The sequence below is a fragment of the Ictidomys tridecemlineatus genome, chromosome 5, assembly GCF_052094955.1.
Source record: "Ictidomys tridecemlineatus isolate mIctTri1 chromosome 5, mIctTri1.hap1, whole genome shotgun sequence".
NCBI lineage: Eukaryota > Metazoa > Chordata > Mammalia > Rodentia > Sciuridae > Ictidomys > Ictidomys tridecemlineatus.
Genome location: NC_135481.1, coordinates 29,086,800 through 29,103,056, shown reverse-complemented (window position 1 = coordinate 29,103,056; position 16,257 = coordinate 29,086,800). Strand labels below are relative to the sequence as shown.

The following is a 16,257-nucleotide window of genomic DNA, read 5'->3' as shown; positions in this document are numbered from 1 at the left end:
AAATGTGGGCCAAGGACACAGTCAGGAACACAAATATCTTAAGGGGCAATAAGAGGCAAGTAAGCTTAAGACAAAGGAGCCAAAGATAAAAAGAGAATTATAGCTATAACTGCTATAACAAACTAATACTTAAGTAGTTACTATGTACTGATCACTATTCCAAGCATTTTTATACATTATACATTTTTATACATTAAATAATTTAGTCATCATTAAGACCACTATCACCATTATATAAGTGAAAAATTGAGGCACAGAGAGGTTAAGAAGCTTGTTCCAGGTCACAAAGAAAGTGAACAGCAAAACTAGGATTCAAACCAATATCTGACTTCTAGATATAACATCCATGCTCTTGACTGCTATGATCATTACCTCTCTTTTTAAGACAAGGGTGAAAGCTAAGAAAGTAAACCAATATAACAAAACCCTCAGAAGTGTGTCTGACCCACATAAGGTCTCTGAAAATATTAATCATTATTATTTGATAATTATATGGCCTTGGAGTCATACATTTGCCCATGCCATAGTCTTTAGAAGCAAACAAATTAAACTAGATAAGGTAAAACTCAGGGTTTTAGGAATGAAGAAAAGAAACTTAAAGGATACTAAGGCTAATTTTGTGGGCCTTCAATATCTAAGACTCTACACCATCAACCGTCATGTGAGGTTTCTGGTTACCATTCCGATCCAAGTCCTTAGGTAGGGTTCCTGTACACAACAATGACCTGAAGGCTTCACAAACCCCAACACAGTTTCTGATTATTATAAGGGTCAATTTTAGGGTGCTGTCTTTATCTTTGGGTATATTTTACTCAATTCTGATGGTTATGAAGCAGGCAGTTGATGTTGAAGGGCTTTTAGGTTCTCGAAAAGCAAATACATCTTTGGACTATTTCAGACAAATGTTAGTTTATTATAATCAGGTGGAAATGTTTACAATGAAATGACAACATATTACCAGGTAATTTTCTTTCTTATTATTATTATATTATTATTATCATAATTATATTATTATTATTATTTACTTTTTTGAGGGGGAATACCAGGGATTGAACCCAGGAGCACTTAACCACTGAGCCACATCCCCAGCCCTATTTATGTTTATATTTTATTTTGAGATAGGGTCCTTCTAGGTTGCTGAGGCTGGATTTAAATTTATGATCCTTCTTCCTTGGCCTCCCAAGTTGCTGGGATTCTAGGCATGCATCACTGTGCCCCACTTATCAGGTAATTTAAAGTTAAAATATATGATTTATATTCTTAAGATGGAAGCTTCATGGTTTTATTTCTTTATAAATTCTAATTCAATTATTCTGTGTGTCCCAGATTCTTCCAAACTTGAGAAAAAGCAACAATGATGAGGATGGTGAGAAAAAGAAAACAGTTTCGATTTGCAAAAGATTTAATTTCTTAAATGTATATGTTTCTACTACTCAAAAAAAAAAGTAAAAATGTTGTAATGATAAAAATCCTCACAATATGTTGTTTCAAAAATCATTTTAGAACATTTAGAATCATTTAAAATTATTATCATTGTCTAAAAAATTAAATCAAGGCTGGAGATGGAGCTCACTGGTACAGTACTTGCCTACCATGTACAAAGTTCTGGGTTTAATCTCTAGCAATACAAAAATAAATAAATAAAATAAATAAATAATTAGCAATGATAATCTCTGGGTGGTATAATTATGTTCTTTTTACTTGCTTCCTTTATGGTAAAATAGCATTTTATAAACATCTTTTTGCTAAAATTCATGTGAAATATTGTCTTGTGGGAATGGAAGTGTTAAATCACCTCTGCGGGCAATACAGTACCATCAGTGATGTGGAGGAGGTGGGAGGGAAGCAATTACAAAAAGTAGTATGTTAGTGTGTCCATACTTGGATATTTTCAGACATCAGACATTTTGGTATGTTTTGTGCATTTTGTTCTGCTATGTATATAATGCACAAATAAGTCCCAATTTTGCAACATCTATTCTCTAGATGTTAAAGATGTTGCCAGAGTATGATCAAGTAATGAAATTAGCACATTTTGTGCATTTGTGTTGAAATTCATAGGAAAGTTTGTCCTCTGTAAATGACTTTTGGATATAAATTTGTTCATCCATCTGTAAGCATTCCATATGCCTGTACTTGTCCACTGGACTGAAAGTAGAGAAAGAAGCAAAGAGGCAAAGGCTCAAGGACAAAACAGTTATATTAGAAGATACCCCAAATTATAACCATTGTTAGGTGTACAATTTTATTTATTAGCACTGGGTGCATAGCGGACAAGTTCTTATATGAAATATCTAGTCCTCCTAGATAAACGTGCTTGATATATTTAAAAATAGAAGTAGTAGAATAAAACTTTTTGGAAACAGCTTTTAAAAACTGATGGGAAATAGTGTGTTTGGAATTATTAAACCACCTCTGAACAGCATACTGTCTGTACTTGTTCATTGGGGTGAGGGAGGAGGGAAGGAAGAAGATATAGAAGGTCTTTTCTGAGAGTGTGCTAGGAAATTTCAATTCCCATTGCCCTATATGTTATGTGCATTTCATTTAACTTTGCTGTACTGTATATACACTGGACAAAGGAGTCCTAATTTTATAATGTCTAGTCTCTAGATATTAAAGAAGTTGCCAATATAAAAAAAAAATAACTTCTTCCTTTATATGTTTCTGTATCTTCTAAGTGGTTTACAGCGTATTGTTTCTATAAACAGGAAAAAAATACAACTTATAAATCAACTATTTTTTTTTAAAGTTTTTCTGAGTAATCTTTGTTTATGTTTTTAACTCTTTCCCACTTTTTCTCACCCTAATCTGAATCTTAAGGTCTGAGGCAACAGGGTGCAGTGGTACACATCTGTAATTCCAGCTACCTGGGAGGGTGAGGTGAGAGTACAACTTGAGTCAACAAGTTTGAGACCAGCCTGAGAAATATAGAATCTGTTTGAAAAGAGAGATACACAGAACATAACCTCACACATAACAACAACAACAAAAAAATCCAGCCTACTATCAATAGTGTGCAAGGGTTGAGAAATTTTAAAAATAAGAATTATACATTCAAAATTTAGAAAGTTTTAATTCAGGTTTTGATCCAAATTCCTTATTTTGAAGATACACACTCTCCAATTTCATAGGAAACATCTCCAGGAATTCTGATCCTAGCGGCTTATCAAACTAGTAAGATTTTTCTCAGTTCAAGCATATCAATCCTATATAAAAGTTGTGTTAAATCTAATATAAAAGGTTATAAAGTGAGATCATAGCCTTAAAAAACTAGTCATCTTATTATAAGTACTCTAGTATGGTAAACTGAAAAACTAAGGTTTAACTGGTATAATCTAATTAGTCTAACAATTAGTTTAACACAGAAGTGTTTATTTGAAACACATATGATCATATACACAGAAAATGATTTAGGCAAATTCAAAAACTTTTTCCTCTTGTTATGTCAGATTCAGGGAGTGGTAACAAAGCAAAAATATATGGATTTGAGCAACAAAGTACCCTGCCTGAATAAGAATTACTAAGTAACAAATCATTCAAAATTGATTTTATTCCATTATAGGTTATGTGTTTGTGTATTTGGTTATAACAAATAACAATAGAACATTATGGTCTGGGATACAAAATATAAAAATAGGAGGAAAAGAAGATGACAGGGTAGAAGGAAGAAAGCAGAATAGAAAGTCCACCACCAGAGATAACAGGGATAACCTGGATAAGCACAAAGGGAACAAGAAATTTGTATAATGTATAACAGGTAAAAAATGAGGGAAGAAGATAATGTATAAAAGAAAAGTGTGAAGAAATACTGAGGAAATATAATAGAAAGAAATCAGCAGGAAAGGTGACATAGGTTCATAGCCCCCTTATTCACTAAGATTGAATAAAAGATACTTTTTAGATATTCAATTTATGATATGCTCTTAATAATGTTTGTTTGTATGGATTCTCTATGGCTTGTTTTTTTTTTAATTCAAAATTATTTTCTAGGGGAAAGACACCTGAATAAAGTCTTCCTGGTCATGCAAAACTCTCCATTCTTCAGCTCAAGGATCAGAAAGGGAGTAGGACTTAATCACTGCTGTTTTTAGTGATCTATCCGTAGAAGACAGTGATTGAGGGTAATTGTTTCATTTTGTCTACTCAGCACTGTTCCTTCTGATGGGGAATGGATCTCAGCTATCCCATGATGCCAGAATGGAACTATCAATTACTGTGCCCTGTCCTCTCCCAGACCTCTGAGGCTAGCACAGACTTGACTCATGGCACTCCTCCCCTATTGCCCACTGGGCATAGTGAGTGAACACATGACCCGAAGAAAGGGCTGCAGGAATTCCTCCATCATACGCTCTTCCTCCATGCCCAGAGCTAAGTGATCATGTGATGTGCAGAGGCACATCTTTTCACACTAGAAAAAACTGTCCTGAGGATAAAACTAAAGTCAGATAGCACATGAGTCAGGGGCAGGCAGCCCCAAAGACCACATCTGAGCCATGAATCTAGCCATGCCTAAACTTAAGGGTGATCTAAGCAAATAAAACCCTTTCTACCTTGAGTTGCTTGGTTTTTTTTTGTTGTTGTTGTTTTTTGTTTTTTTTTTTTTTTTTTTTTTTTTGCATGTTCCAACTACATCAGCTCTAGCTGGTAAACTGTCTCACACTGTCAAAAAGAAGTTTGGTAAATCAGTGTGTCAGAATTTCTATGCATGAATCACCCAGGCCCTTACTATTTACAACAAGGATGATGCCATAACTTGAGGTAGTTTCATAAATGTAAAATTTAATGTTTGTGGCAGAAATTCATTTAAAGGCATGAATTCATTTATTTCAAGATCTAGCTGGGCATGGTGGCTCATGCCTGTAATCCCAGTGATTCAGGAGGATGAGGAAGGAGGATCGAGGTTTGAGGTCAGCCTCAATAAATTAGTGAGACCCTTTCTCAAAATAAAAAATAAAAAGGTCTGGAGATGTAGCTGGGTAGTAGAGCACCCCTGAATTCAATCCCCAGTAGTGTAAAAAAAGAATAAAAAAACAATAGAAGTCTATATCATCTCAGCATTTCAGTTCCGTAGAGAAACTTGATATTTGGTAGGGGTGTAGGGAGTGTCAGGGTAGCACAGGGTCTCACCAAATTGTCCAGGCCAGGCTGGCCTCAAACTTGCCATCTTTCTGCTTCATCATCTTGAGTTGCCATTGCACCCACTTAAACTCCCACAGTTCTTGATGTTAAATACGCCACTATTTTTTCTAGATCACTATCTTTCTAGAGAGTTCTATCCTTTTAGGCTAGAGTGCTTGACTAGCATGAGAAAGGCCCTGGGTTCCATACCCAATACTAAAGAAAAGAAAAATCAACATACAACAGAGAGCTCTACCCTTTTAATCTCTCTAGCTTCTTTCCTGCCCTGATAATTTTATTTCTCCTGTCTGAAATTCTCTAGTTTCAGTATCTATTCAGCAAGGAGTAGGAAAACCCAACCACAAACACAGGATTCCTGGCCACGATGCATGTTTTTTTTATAAATGATCAAGGACACTAGATTTATCTTTTGTGTGTCCAGTCTCCCTCCAGCCTAGCATGTTGCTCCCCTTTGGGCCACAGCAGCACATTAGGCCAAAGGAGGTAGATGGACAGTCCTCATACACTCAGGGAAATGTATCATACTTTTTCCTTGATTTCAAACAAGTTTGGAGGCATTATTTCGAAAACAAAACAATGACATGTCCCCTAAATTGTACAGCTGGCAAAAAGCATCTGTAGCCCCAGGAGATATTTAATGCTAATGTCTTCTGGTTAAGAATTCCAAGTAAAGAGGGCTTAGAAGACTCATGGAGAATGCCTTGGGCATGAAGAGACCAGGGATGAATTTCTGCAAAGTTTAAGATGTATTAGCAAAAACTCAGACTGAAATTACAATCATGGTAGATGGGAATGGGAACAGCTAAAGAGCAAAACTGACCAAAGGGCATTATAGTACACTGAAGACCTAAAGAATCAAAGCACCAAACGCAGTCATAGTTAATAAAGGCCAAGTGGTAAATGTGGAGGAAAGATTAAATAAACCACTTAAACTCCTTTTCCTTACTCTTCACCTCTCACTGAAAACTTCACAGGAGATGCCTAAGGCCAGGCCTTTGTATCAACTATCTCTATTGGTTAGGCTAAGGTGGAACCACACATTCAGTTTGGAAAAAAAACTAAGTGCAACTATAGTCATTGTCCATTGAGGACGGGAGGGTGAAGTGGTGTTGCCCACACAATATTTAGACTAATATTTAGACTATGGCAAGACCTTACTCCCTCTATAGACAGAAGTTTATACTTCAATTGCCTGAAATGGAGACAAATCCAAATTGACCCTCCAGTGGGCCAAGTGCCCCTAAGCTCTCCTAATGGAGGCAAAATTCATCATAATGTTAAAACAGAGAAACTAAATTAATTCCTATTTGTAAGGTAAGAAATGAAGTTGGGGAGGATCATCTCTCCCTTTCTCATGCTGCTATACAAAAGTAAGTGTTCTCTATCCCCCTCTCCCAGGTTGTAGTTTAATCCCTGGATCCCCAGACCTTCCTTCAGTTTTCCTTACTTTATTTACTTACTTTTTTGTGGTACTAGGGATTCAACCCAAGCCTTCATGCATGCGAGGCAAGTGTTCTACCACTGGGCTACATCTCCAGCCCCAGTTTTCCCTTATTTTATAAAAAGCTAGAAGTGCCAAGAAGATTTAATCTGGCAGTAGCCACTCTCATGAGAACTCTGTAATCTTTTAACCACTGAGCCATACACAAAACTTTTACACTTCAAGATAGAGTAACAAATTTCAAGAGCAAATCATGAGCATTTTGCTTTGCTCAAGGAGTTCTGAAGTATTTGTGTAGTTTTTAAGTTAAGAGTCAATAAAAATTCATGATGACAGAGCAATTAACTTCCAGTTTCCAAGGCTGGAACTAATAGTATTTTCTTGTCCTATGCCCTCTCTTTCCCATCCTATATGTAATCTAACTTGGAAACCTCTCAGGTTTGTCCCCTTTCCCCCACACTTTCTGTACATGTTCTCTCTACCAGACATTCATCAATTCACATTTTGTTTTCTGAAACAATCTCCTTGGCCTCCCGGGCTCCCAGTTCTCCCTTCTGTTACTCACCTTTCAGCATGACTGATGTGTGTTTACTTGTTTAACCACTTCTTTATATGGGGAAAAAATGTGCTAGTAGTAGTTCAGAATCTGAACAGTCAGTTGGATGCCAAGTGAATTAGAATTGGAATAAATGTAGATTGTGAGACAAGGGAAAGGATGCTGAGGTTTCCAACTTGAGGAGCTAGGAGACAGCAGTGCCATTAATAAGCCTAGGAACACCAGGAGCAAAAACAAAGAGAAGGAATGTGACTAGGGAGGAGGCTTGAGGACAGCATGTGCTTGCTAAACTCCCAATCAGAGCACATGATCACATGAGATTTGTGTCCTGCTTCAAGAGGATGAAAGCAGACTGAGAAATTAAGTTTAAACAAATATCAGAATTTCCAGGAATGATGGTTTGAAGGAACAATAGCATAAAATATAAAACTGAAACTATGCCAGAAAAAATCTAGGCCACGTGGCTTCACAAGGTATAAAAAATATGGTGGGAAAGGAAAATTACAAAGATACAATCGACTGACCTGAACAGCTGTTTTCATCTAGCAAAGTTTACACGGCTTTGGGACTTCAGATTGTTTTTGTACTGTTATAATACTCAGCATTTTAACATACCGTAAGGACTCCTAATTAAACAGCTTCAGTAATTTTGGCCATTCCATAGTATTTATGGTGCTATACACGGTGTCTGGGAACCTCATATGAAGATCATTAACATGCAACTCATTATATTGCTGCTCATGATACTTATAGGTCTAATGAATAAACCCTGCTCCATAAATGGTAAATCATTTGTAGTTGTACCAATGGTTGATGTTATGATGCAGATATCCACTGGCAAGACAAGACTAACAAATAATTTCAAGCTGGGAGCAGTAAGTGCAAGACTAATTCCAACTTGGGAAACTGAGGCAAAAGGATCACAAATTCAAGGCCAGCCTTTGCAACTTAGTGAGACCCTTTTGTTTTGTTTCGAAACAAAATAATAAATAAATAAATAGGAGTAGGGATGTAGGTCAGTGGTAGAGTGTCCCTGGGTTAAATCCTCAGTTCCACAAAAAGAAAAAGACTAGCAAATACTTTGAAAATCAGAAGCATTAAGATATCATAGCTGTCTTCCACCTTCCATTCTTTAGGCATGGAAACAAATCAACATACAACTTTGTAAATATACTAAAACCACTGAATCATACACCTTAAATTGTTGTACTGTGTAGTATATGAATAGCACAATAATGCTGCAATTTAAAAAATTAAATAGATCACAACACCCCCCCAAAAAAACAATAAACATATTTAACCAAATGTTAGTTTCCAGAAATTTATAGCCATGAACCTAGCTATTGCTCTTAAAGTATTTACTCTATTCAATTAGTACAGTAGTGCATTTCCGTAATCCCAGGGGCTCTGGAGGCTGAGAGAGCAAGATCACTAGTTCAATGTCAGTCTCAGCAACTTATTGAGGCTCTAAGCAACTCAGCAAGACACTGTCTCTAAATAAAAAGGGCTGGGGATGTGGCTTAGTAGTAAAGAGCTCCTGGGTTCAATTTCTGGTACAGAAAAAATTACTCTAGGGGGCTGGGGTTGTGGCTCAGTGGTAGGGCACTCGCCTAGCACGTGTAAAGCCCTAGGTTCAATCCTTAGCACCACATAATAAATATTAAAAAAATTCTCTAAAAAAAAAAAAAATCATTATCATGGAGGTGGAGTTGTAACTTAGTGGTAGAGTGCTTGCCTAGCACATGTAAGACAATGGGTTTGATCCTCAGTACCACATAAAAATAAATAAAATAAAGGCATAAAAAATTATCATTCTAGCTCAAAAAGAAAAATTGAACAGTTTCTTGCCCTTTACTATAATAGGAGCTAGTCTGTATCACACATCAAGATCTGCCTTTAAAGCTCTGAGTGACATTTTTAAAAATATCTTTTAGTTGTCAATGCACCTTTATTTTATTTATTTATATGCAGTGCTGAGAATCGAACCCAGTGCCTCACATGTGCAAGGCAAGTGCTCTATCACTTAGCCACAACCCCAGCCCCTTGAGTGACATTTTTTAAAAGGGCATTTTTCAGACTTAACTACAATGTTGAATATCATCATTATGGCATGTCATCAATACATCTTTTCCTTATCCTAGAACCTCCTTCCCATTAATCCTCTGTAAGGGAAAGAAACTTATATTTGCCCACTAATACTACTTCAAAGATTTCCCTTTTCCCTTTATAATCATTATCCCAATTTTGTCTCTAGAATCATTCCAAATGATTTCCCCATGTCCCAACATATTCTCTAACTTCTCCTAATACCCTACCAATTATTTGCCAATTGTTGAGGTAACAGGTTATTTATTTTTTTAAAAGAGAGAGGGAGAGGGAATTTTAATATTTATTTTTTAGTTTTCGGAGGACACAACATCTTTGTTTGTATGTGGTACTGAGGATCGAACCCGGGCCGCATGCATGCCAGGCAAGGGCGCTACCACTTGAGTCACATCCCCAGCCCGTAACAGGTTATTTATGCCCTTGGAAATTCAAAGTGAATCGAGGATACAAAAAGCTGGATGTGACGATACACACTTTTAATCCTGGCTACATGGGAGACTGAGGTAGAAGGATCCCAAGTTCAAAGCCAAGCTTGACAACTTGGCAAAACCCTATCTTGAAATTAAAAAAATAAACAAACAGGCTGGAGGTGTAGCGCAGAAGTAAAGTACCCCTAGGTTCCATCCTCAATAGCTGGGAGGAGATAAAAAGGGGAGGAGGAGGGGATCCTGAACCCCTTGAGAGAAAGGACTGTGATTTGTCCATTGTTAGAAATTCTGGACATTAAGCTGAGTAGCACACAGGATTCTCAATAAATATTTCTGCCTGCTATTAAGCTAAGGCTCATTCATAGAAAGAGTTAACTAACAAATAAACAAGAGACCAGACTATTTTAGGTAATATGTACATTATGAGCACTTAAAGCTTCAACTTCAGTCTTGATGACTAAAACAGTCTGTCTTTACAATGTCTAGAAAGTGAATTTTAAAATAGTTTATGATTAAGTTGTGACAGAAACCCAAAACCTTTACAATTTAGAGATCACAATATCTTGTCAATTGTTTTCCTTACAAACTATCTTGGAAGGGAAAATAAAGCAAATCTAAAATCCAACAACAATTAACTATCCAATCAATCTCTAGTTAAGCAGCCTAGTATTAACAGCTTTATAACGGACTGCCCACCACAGACAGGGGTTAGGAATATTACAAAGAGTAACTAAGGAATGTTTACACACTGATCTCTTCACTATTAGAAAATAATTCTAATATTTCTTAGTATCTACCGCATACATTCACTATGAGGATTAAATGAGTTAATATTTGTAAAATATTATATTTAGACTGCTATCTACCACATAGTAAGTATATAGTAAGTACTATATGTGTTTGTTAATAAAGTAACTTTTAGTCAGTTTCCAGTTATAATCATTTATATGTTAGAGATCTCTAGAGCCTAAAGAAATTACTAAATTTAGAGTAAAATTCCAATGATGCAATTCTTAAATCTAGGGCTAGAAAGAAAGGAGTCCCAGAGAATGTTTCATGCAAGCTCCTCACTTCCTGGTTGAAGAAATTAATCATATACATCATATTTGTAGGGAAACTTACAGATCACAAAAAGCTTTCACAACTATTATTAGGTTTGATCCACAACACCTTGTAAGGGATGCAAGGCAGGTATAATTAACCCTATTTACAAGTGAGGAAACTACCCAGAGAGGATAAGTGATTTGCCCAAGGTCACACAGTAAGTGAAAAAGATCTATTCTAGAAACAGGTCTCTTAATGCCCAACCCAGACCTATTCCTTTATGCTACAATTTGGGCCTGGTCTTATGGGTCATATAGGAAGCAACAGTTCCATTACCCTAAGAGAAGAATGCTGCAAATGTTAACTTGAAAAGTTAAGTCAATTCTGTTAACTGTATGTAGGGGTAATCAATAGCTGGCAAAACACCTACCTACACAGAAGATGTAGGTAGGTGCCAAAGTCTCATACATTCACAAAGGGCACCACACATTGCCTAATACAATTTTTCAGAAGTCTCCAAAGAGTCAGGTCTCCAAAACCCACCATTCAGAGATTACCAGACGCAGAGAATGCTTGGGTCAGTTTAATACAGAAAAGGCTGCCACTTCCCTTAAACTAAAACCAGAAGGAAAAGGCTCGCCCAAAAGGAAGGTGAAAACATGAAGTCTAACAAGGCTCTAAGGGATTACTCGCAGGCAGCAAACTCCCAGCCACCAATGAGTACCAATCCGCCCAGCCCGCGAATCAGCTGGCGTTTATCCGGCTGCATCTTCCCCAAGGGCTCGCCGCCCAGGACAGCGATTAGAAACCCGTCATCTAAAGGTGAAAATACACTGGCTGCCATTTGCAGGACACAAAACAATCCCATCGAAAGATGGGCTGGCTGTAGAAGTCCGACTGCATACCAACACAAGACGTTATTTTAAGCGCGTGTCCGCACGAGAGGGACCATCGGATCTATCCATCAAGCATCTCCCAGCATCCAGGATTTTTCCTAAACTGAGCGGGAGAGCTAAGCGATGCGGCCCGGTTCCGCCCCATTAAGCCACCCGGGTCCCTTTCCACTCAGAAATTCATCCAACCCCCAGCTCGAGAAGCGTGGCAGGGGGTCTGGGTGACCTGCGACTCAGGCCTCGCTCCGCCGCTCAAACGTCAACGCCCGAAAGAGGAAGGTGCAGCGGCGGGTGCCAGACGCGCGGGCCGGGGTTTTGTAATGCTGGGAAACGAGTGGAGCTGGCCGGGGCGGGTCCCCGCGCTGTGGCCTCCCGGCAGCCTGACAGCCCACGGCGTCGCCCGCGCGGCCCCCTGCCCTCCCCCGGCGCGGTCCCGCGGGGCGCGTTACCTTTGTGTAGAGCTCGGACGCAGCCATGGCGGGGCCCCACGCGCCGACACCCCCGCCTGGGCGGAGGCCGCACCTCGCCTGGGCGGCCCCTCGTGCTGACTAGCAAGCGCCTGGCAGCAGCGGGCGGGAAGCAGGGCAGGGCCGGGCCGGGCCGGGCCGGGAGGGGCAGGGCGGGGCGGGGCGGGGCGCCTCAGGCTCAGGCGGCCCGCGGGGGCCTGGCCATCACTCCCGAGCTCGCCGCAAGCTGCCGCGAGAAATCCGCGTGCCTGGGGTCCTTCGGGTCGCTGCTGCCTCCGCAGCCACCTCAGCGTTCGGTGATGCCGCGCCGCCGCCGCCTCCGCCCTGTGCATTGTGGGAGCGGGAGGAGGCTGCGCTCGAGAGCTGCCACCGCGGCTGCTCTGGGCTCTCTCGGGCTCACGCTGCCTCCCACCGGCTGCGGGCACCCAGCATCCTCAGCCTGTCACTGGCAGGCCCGCGCCTCTGCCACCCTGCGGAGGCCCAAACCCTGCCCCAGGACATTCGCCCCGGGGCGCGGACGCCCCCTCTGGGAGCGAGTGCTAGACCTGGCTGAAAAGCTATGCCCCCGTGGGAGGGGCAGCTATGGCAGGGACTGTCATCTTGTCTAGGTGAACCACGGGGGGGGGGGGGGTCTCAAGGATGCTTCCGAGAATTTCTAGGGAGAGGATTTGGGACAGGTCTTCTTGAAAGGCTGTCGTCGAATAACCTAGAACTCCAGAAAAGCCTAGGTAACTAACAGCAGTGACCTGGATGCTAAGTAGTGCATCACGGGGGATTTGAGGAGGATCACCAAGGTCACTCCCAACTCCTTGGCATAGGCAGCAGGGTTGTCTCACGATGTCAGAGCCACAGAAACTTAAAAATGAAAACAAAATGTCTCCAGAGGACAACCCCACCGCCTTTTTTCTAGGCCTGTGCATTTGCAGAAGTGCCACTACACTTTTGGCCCAGCCCAATTTCTTCGCCTTTTCCTCTTCCCTGGTGGTCTCCTTTAGGGTACCACCTGAAAATGACACACTTAACGTAGAAAGTTTATACAGTATTTGCAATTTGACTCTGTATGCAAAAGTTAAAGGCCTCAATCTACTCGTAGTTATTGTAGTGCATCATGCATAGGAATGTGGTCTTTCTATCCTCAGTGCTATGTTGTCTCAACATCAAGCTCTCCCTCACCCACACTTTAACACCTAATTGAATAACGTTCATTTTTTTTTTTAATTTCAGCCTCATTTTAGTATGTTCACCTGTCTTATTTCTTTGAACTGTAATGAAGTCCAGTGCTTGTCAGGGAGATTCAGGACTGTTTTCTATAAAGACCAATGGTCAAGACTGGGGGCCTTGTTACGAGAGTATTGGAGGATAGGTACTTGAAGGAAAACTGTTCACTAAAAGGAATATACGACCAGTCCTCACTCTGAAACTCAGACCTGTCCCCCTCTTGCTCATCAGCCCACTCTCTCCTCAGAAATGGCAGAGGGGATGGCTACAGAACCCAAAGTCCTTACAAAATTGTCGATATTCCTTTCAATTCTAAAACCAAATGTCTTTGATGTTTCATGGTCCCATTCTTTCTTTGACCAGACATAAAGAGAGAAAATGTGCAGTTATGACCAGAAGAACATAAAAAGTAATGGATTGAGAGAACTGGCTCCCACCCTTTACCATTTCTTAATGTCCTATACAAGGTGCCTGTTTGCTTACTTGCATGGATACTTCCTGAAGTTCTCACACACTGAAATAGCTGGGATTGTGGCTCAGTGGTAGAGCACTTGCCTAGCACTTATGAGGCACTGGGTTCCATTCTCAGCATCATATAAAAAAAAGTTATTTTTTTAAAAAGAAATATTTGACTAACAACAAACAGTGCAGTGTTATATTAAAGAGGTACATGGAAAGGTATGGCATCTAATATATTTGTTTTCTTGTCACTTTTGTATATTTTGGAAAAATCTCTTAGTTCTGCCTCCTCATAGTAAAATCAGGACTCAAAATTCCCACTTCTTTTGTAGATCAGAAGCAGTAATAGAACCTAGGTTCTAACAAGCAGATTCATCTGCACAAGACTTCAGATTCAGAAGTGAGCAAATGTAAGGAAATAGGCTCAACTCAGAACTTCTGTTTGCTAATGAAGGCAGCAGAAGAGGTAGGCAAGTTTTGGGACGACAGTAGTTAATCAAAGTCAGACTGTACTTTGGTGTTTGGTGGTGGCTATAGCAACACTTTCCATTGAGAGCACGGCTGAATATGTTTTCTAGAGTTGCACCTGGAAATTTTTTATTAAAACTGTTACCCCAGCCTTTCCAACAATTCTGTAGGTGATCTGATATCTCATTAATATCTTTTCAGCTTAAAAATGTCAGAAGTATGTATTTTTTAAAAATTTTTTTAGTTGTAGATGGACACAATACCTTTATTTTATTTATTCATGTTATGTGGTGCTGAGGACCAAACCCAGTGCCTCACCTGTGCGAGGCAAGTGCTTTGGCACTGAGCCATAACCTTAGCCCCTGAAGTATGTATTTTTGGTTAAGAACTCTGACTCAGCCTCCTGAGTAGCTGGAATAACAGGTGTGTTCCATCCCACCAGCAGAATTCTTTAAAATAAAGAACTTCTATTTCATCTAGGGAACTTGACCTAAGACCTACACAAATGCAATCACTGCCATTGAATGGAACACAGAAAATAATGGATTAGTTCAGGAGAGCATCCAAGTTGCAAGATGACAGCTGTGCACAAGGATAAGCAAGCAACCAGTTTAGAATGAAGCAAGGAAACAGTGGCCTCCAGGGGAGAGTTTTCTGGAGCAAAAGGAAGATTTTATAGATACCTGATATGATAGAAGATATTAAAGTTATTGTAGCTATGATATAGGCCAAAAGTATAAGGAGGAAAAGATAATGAGAAATGCCAAGAAAAAGGAAAAACGTGTATAAGAAATGCAATCATAGCATAAACTGTGCTCTGCAGTGAACTATATCAACTTATAAGGCCAGGAGAATTGCTAAAAATGATTACAAAATAGAAATAAAATGTTATTAACCTTAGTGATGCAACTGTAAAATCATAGATGACAAAAACTGAGAGAAAAGAAGAGAATCATAGGGAAGATAAAGGGTATTAATACTGCCATCGTATACAGTAGAGAGCCAACAAGTACTGTCCATAGTTAACAGAATAAAAAAGTGAAAGTATATTAGTAAACACCTAAAAGAAGCCTATATTATTATTATTTTCCTTTGTGGTGCTGGGAATTGAACCCAGGGCATAGTGCATTTACCAACTGAGCAATATCCCCAGCCCAAAAAGAGAAGCCTATAAAGGTTTCAGAAGTTGATATACCACACTAAGAGGTGGGATGTATTGTGAGCTAAACCTTCACCTACTAATCTGGAGAGCCATTAATTTTTGTCTAAAAGTAAATTAAGAACAAAAAATAATATAAGATATTACCGAGAACCAGGCATAGTGGTTCACTCTTGTAATCCAAGCATCTGAAAGGCTGAGACAGGGGGATTGCAAGTCTAAGACAACCCTTAACAATTTATCAAGATCCTTAGTGACTTAGCAAGAAACAGTCTCAAAACAAAAACAAACAAACAAACAAAACGGGCTGGGGATGTGGCTCAAGCAGTAGCGCGCTCGCCTGGCATGCGTGTGTTCTGGGTTCCATCCTCAGCACCACATACAAACAAAGATGTTATGTCCACCGAAAACTAAAAAAAAAAAAAAAAAAAAAAAAAAATTAAAAATTCTCTCTCTCACTCTCTTTAAAAAAAAATCAAAAAACAACAAAAGCCCGAAAGATATTGCTGAGAGATATAGCAATAACTATGAGAAAAAAAGAAGAAGAAGAAAACACATATATACACACAATAACTTGAATGTTCCTAGTAGTTCTCCCTCTAGGGATCTAAAGTATCTAAAGCAGAGAAGTATATTTGTGATTCTTGGTTTTTCACTATGTCCTTCTATAACTATGACTGAAAAGATAAAAAGAATAGGAAAAAGAAGTTTCAGAGTATTGTTTAACACCAAATTTCAGGGTTTTTTTCACCTATACATTTCTTACCCACTTGTGCTTCCCATTTGATATTATTTGCTCCATTTAGTTTTCTTAAAAAAAAAAAAAAAAAAAGAGGAATGAAGCAATGATCCCAAGAAACCACTTTAAAATTTTGA

At 39.3% G+C, this 16,257-nt stretch overlaps 1 protein-coding gene across 3 annotated transcripts in view; it reads right to left on the bottom strand.

Moving 5' to 3' along the window:
• Myo5a (myosin VA) overlaps nucleotides 1-12,416 on the bottom strand; it is a 228,574-nt gene extending 216,158 nt beyond the window's left edge. The window contains exon 1 of one of the 3 annotated variants that reach the window (XM_078049598.1): nucleotides 12,060-12,416. In XM_078049598.1, the coding sequence (XP_077905724.1) occupies nucleotides 12,060-12,086 (27 nt within the window). In that variant the 5' untranslated portion in view covers nucleotides 12,087-12,416. The remainder of the gene's footprint in view (nucleotides 1-12,059) is intronic. The other 2 variants (XM_078049596.1, XM_078049597.1) reach the window with 2 other exon arrangements.
• Between the last annotated feature and the right edge of the window lie 3,841 nt (nucleotides 12,417-16,257).